Raw genomic sequence first — 4,684 nt, 5'->3', positions numbered from 1 at the left:
GCCCCTGGTTTCGTGGATAACTCTTTCCCAGACTCTTTTCTAAAAATGAATGCCATCCACTGGGAAGACTTCTTCCTGAGGTTTTACAGCTTAAGCATAAAAGTAGACAAAGTAAATAGATGGTAATTATTGACAAATTCATTGCCAGGTTAATGTGTACATTTCCACTCACAGATAGTCGTTTGTTTGTTCTAGCCTCAACCCCGACTGTGTGGAGTCCCTGCTGCCAAGGCAATCGGATGAGACTTGAATTTCACACAGTTATGTCCATTGTTATTTGTATAGTGGAGATACCTTCAGTCTTCAGCCAGTGTTTTCACCCAGTGAATTTCAGTCCTAGGTAGTCAATTTTTTAAAATTGAAGAACAAACATCAGTAACACTAACTTGAATTTTTATATTATACAAATGGGATTTCTGTCTTTTTTTTTTTTAAATATATTTTATTGATTTTTTACAGAGAGGAAGGGAGAGAGATAGAGAGTTAGAAACATCGATGAGAGAGAAACATCGACCAGCTGCCTCCTGCACATCTCCTACTGGGGATGTGCCCGCAACCCAGGTACATGCCCTTGACCGGAATCGAACCTGGGACCTTTCAGTCCACAGGCCGACGCTCTATCCACTGAGCCAAACCGGTCTCGGCAAGGGATTTCTGTCTTTTAAATGTTAGAACTCTCTGGATTGAATCATTTAAAAAAATATTGGGGGGGGGGGGGGAAAGGACACTTATGTAATACCCTTTGTAATACTTTTAGTGAAAAAAAAAAAATAAATAAATAAATAATAAAACAAAAAAAAATATATTTTTTTAAATTGATTTCAGAGAGGAAGGGAGAGGGAGAAAGAGATAGAAACATCAGTGATTAGGGAGAATCATTGATCAGCTGTGTCCTGGGTGCCCCACACTGGGGATTGAGCTCGAAACCCAGGCATGTGCCCTGACTGGGAATCAAACCGTGACCTCCTGGTTCATAGGTCAGTGCTCAACCATTGAGCTACACTGGCCAGGCTGGACTGAGTCTTGTATGTCTTTGTGTTCCCTTGAGAGCCTGGCATGCAGAGAATGTTTAGTAAGTCTTTGCGGTAGGCCTGGTTGTTATGTCCAGTGAATTAAAATGGAATATAAGAACTACATATATGGCTCAAAAAAATGAAAACATTTGAAAAATGCATACAGTGCAAATCATACCTCCTACCCCAGCCCCACCATCTGCTTAGTTCTGATCTCACCTAAGAGTAAAAAAATTTTCTGTGTATTCTTCCAAAGTTTCTTTATAGATTGCAAATATTATTTCTCTCTCCCGTCTTTGTTCATGAAATATAATGTATTATAACCAATAGTCTTGACCTTGTTTTTTTTCACCTACCAATATGGAGATCTTTCTATATTGGTATATAGAGGACTTTCTCCTTTTTTATGCTTGTTTAAAGAATACAGTGTGTGATTTCCTTAACCAGTCCCCTATTTGTTCTCAGTCTTTTCCTGTTGCAAATGGCTGCTGTTGAATTCCTTTACACAGACGTCATGTTGAATGTGTGCAAGCGTGACTGTAGACAGTTTCCCAGAATGGGAGAGGGCACGTGCATTTATAATTCGATAGATAACTGCCTAAATGACTTCTCAGGGTTAGACTAGCTTACACTCTCATCAGCAGTACAATAAATCTTTTTCTAAAATGGAAGGCTTTGGTGCAGCTGCATCAGAACCTGGGAACAGAGCAGGAATCAGGAGATAAGATAGGAGCACCCACTTGTTTCCAAGATTTTTAGCCCGTGATCTCATTTAGTTCCTACAAGAGCCGTATAAATAAAGCAAACATTAGATAACCAAACACCGCTGAAAACCGCAGCTCAGTGAGGGTGCGTAACTTGGCCAAGGTCTCAAGGCTAGTAAGTGATGGGGTTGGGGCTTAGGATGTGAGGCTCTGAACCCCTGCTCTTCTCACAAACTCCAGTCCCCTCTGGGGTCTAGGTTCGGTTCTGCCAGAGCTCGTCATGTCACCTTACACCTAGGAGGAATGCAATCCATTTCTGTAGTGTGTGTGGATGGGTGAATGAATGAGTAAACAGATGGGAATTTAGCGGGGTGGGAGTACTACTTAGAAAAGCAGAGAGAGAGTAGGAATCGGGACCCACAGAATACAGAAACTGGAAAGTAATTTTAGCCAAAATGGGCTCGGGAAGAGAGTGTTGGGTTGTTAAGAGGGTCTTCTAGTCAGACAGGAAAAGGTCAACACAGCAAAACAAAGTTTTATTGTGTTCTGCTAAATCATGCTCCTGTGAGGTTGCCACATGTCCCAGCTCCTGTGTACAGTTTCACTTATGTTAATGTTTTACAACATCAAGTTTTAAAATAAAAACCTAATACTTGTGGGGGGTTACTGAAAGGCTCACCAAAACTGATAAAAGCATCGAACTTGGCTAGGCTTCAAATCCTGGTGTGTACAAGTGTAGGCAGTACTGGGTAACGATTGGTTTTTTAAAATCCAAATACCAGACTAAAGCTCGGCAAGTGAGTGTTAATGTCTGGAAAATACCCTAATGACCTCAAAGCTTCTCTACTGTCAGGGCTGTTACTATTGTTCATTCCTTGAACCCCTCCTTGGGAACTGCCAAGGGGGTCAGAGCTTTGCCCTTTAAGGATAAAGACTGAAAAAACCCCACAAAACACATTGTTTTTAACAGTTAAAATTCCACGGGAATTATGTGTGCTTATCAAGCGTTCTGAGGTATCTTTCCAACTATGTGTTCTTGTTTCTCTGTAGTTAAATTTAAAAATTAGGTTTACCTTCAAACTTTATTGCATTTTCTTTGTGATGGTCAAAACTAATTTTAAATAAGCAAATCCAAGTATTTCTACTCTAAAAGAAAAGTGGTTTGTCTGATTTTTATTTGCCCTTTATAGGAATAAATTTTTTTTTGATGGTTTTATACTTCCCTACATGGGATATTGCTTAGGTTCACCTCTCTTCAAAATGAGTGCCTTGTTAACATCTGTCGGCTAACAGAATTCGCCTTTGGGGATTAGCGTGTGTGCCATTGCACACAAGGACAGCATTTCTACATACACTGATGAGGAAAGGGGGCAGAAACATGTAGAGTAGCGCCACAGTTAGCTCCACAAATGTTTGTTGGATGGATGGATAAAGAAATGAATGGGACTGAGGAGAAAGCAAAGTAAAAATAGGAGTGGGAAGATGACTAGGCTCTGCCCTTGAGCTGACTCAGGCTGCATCCCTGGTTCCCGAAGCTCAAAACCTACGAGAACCTAGAGTTGGTGGCAACAAGGGAAAAATACCAAGATCCCCCTTTCTCGCTGATTCTCTAGGACACCCTGCAGACAGGCCAGTGAGGTCTTTGGGATGTCTGATCTGTCACCCAGGGGGTAGGAAATACTGCTCAAGGTTTCCTCCTTGCTGGGTAGAAACTTGTCATTTCTGATTAGGGTAACTTGTTCTAATAAACACTTTGTATGCATTATTTAATTTGATTAGCCCAATGGTGAGTGCTGATTTTTTAACTTGTATATCAATTATTTTATTTTTAGCATATGCTCCTCATAATCATCTTTTTCATGGTACAGTCATATTTCATCCAGTAGAATATTTATCTTTTCCCACAATTTTTAGATTTTAAGTTGTTCTCCAGCTTTTGCTATTATAAAGAATACTGATATACTTTTCCCCAAAGCATTTCCCTGACGTTTATGCTTTTAGGATAAATTTCCAGAGGCAGGATCACTGGGTCAGAGAGTATAAACATGTATTGTCACAATGACTTTTCATTCATTGTTTAATGTGAGGTGATGGTTCAGGGAACGCTGAGACAGGTGGGAGAGACAGGGTCACTGCCCTTTTACAGACGAGATCATTGGGAGCTACGTTCCCCAGGTCATACAGTTAGAGGAAGAGCCATCATTAAAATGCATGCTTCTCAGATCTCTCCTAATTTGTCTTCCCATTGCGCCCCCCAAATGAAATGAACTGAACATGCCACTTTCCTTCCCAGACATCTTAGTCTTGACCTAATGGGGCTTCTCTGTCATGAGGCCTCCTCCTTTCACTCAAGGTCCTTCTACTTTAGGACGAAAGTGAGACATTTCAAGCAGCCCAAGGACCACACATGGTGAAATCTTCAGCTACATCTAAGGAGGAAGCAGGGTGGAACAGGGACAAGAACATGAGAAAACAAAATGTACTAAATTAGAATATGGGACAGGAACCATGAGAAAGTGCATAAGGAGCACACAGGAAAAACACACTGTGATTTTGAAGGACCTGAATGCTCAGGATGAGGTGTGTGAGCTGAAGACAGCAAAGAGACTTGAATTAGGGAGCGTTAGGGTCATGGTATGGCCTTTCTGTACTCAATTGCACCCAGGACTGTCTTGAACTGTCAAATCTACTTCTTGATAGCAATATACTTTCTCAAGATAGAAACTAAACAAGAATGTGTATTTTCTTTTTCTTTTTCAAATGAACGATCAAAAAGTAACTTCAACTATGTATTTTTCAACCACAGAAGAAAGTGAGTCCTGCTCTGTCCAACCCAAACCCCGTACATTGGGAGGAGAATCTACTATTTATGACAAGGCACAGAAGGAAAACCTTCCTCCATTAGAGAAGCTCAAGATTTCAGCAGCGTCTACAGCTAATGGTGTTAAATCCCTTCATGATCAGCCC

At 40.8% G+C, this 4,684-nt stretch overlaps 1 protein-coding gene across 1 annotated transcript in view; it reads left to right on the top strand.

Annotated features, from left to right (window-relative positions):
• Window positions 1-4,477: 4,477 nt before the first annotated feature.
• Window positions 4,478-4,684, top strand: part of ERICH5 (glutamate rich 5) — a 14,844-nt gene continuing 14,637 nt past the window's right edge. Inside the window, exon 1 of the mRNA XM_014446526.2 lies at window positions 4,478-4,684. Coding sequence (XP_014302012.1) covers window positions 4,478-4,684 — 207 coding nt within the window.

Source organism: Myotis lucifugus, unplaced genomic scaffold (assembly GCF_000147115.1).
Source record: "Myotis lucifugus unplaced genomic scaffold, Myoluc2.0 scaffold_548, whole genome shotgun sequence".
Classification (NCBI taxonomy): domain Eukaryota; kingdom Metazoa; phylum Chordata; class Mammalia; order Chiroptera; family Vespertilionidae; genus Myotis; species Myotis lucifugus.
Note: the sequence above shows the minus strand (reverse complement) of the source record. Positions and strands in the feature narration are given on the sequence as shown.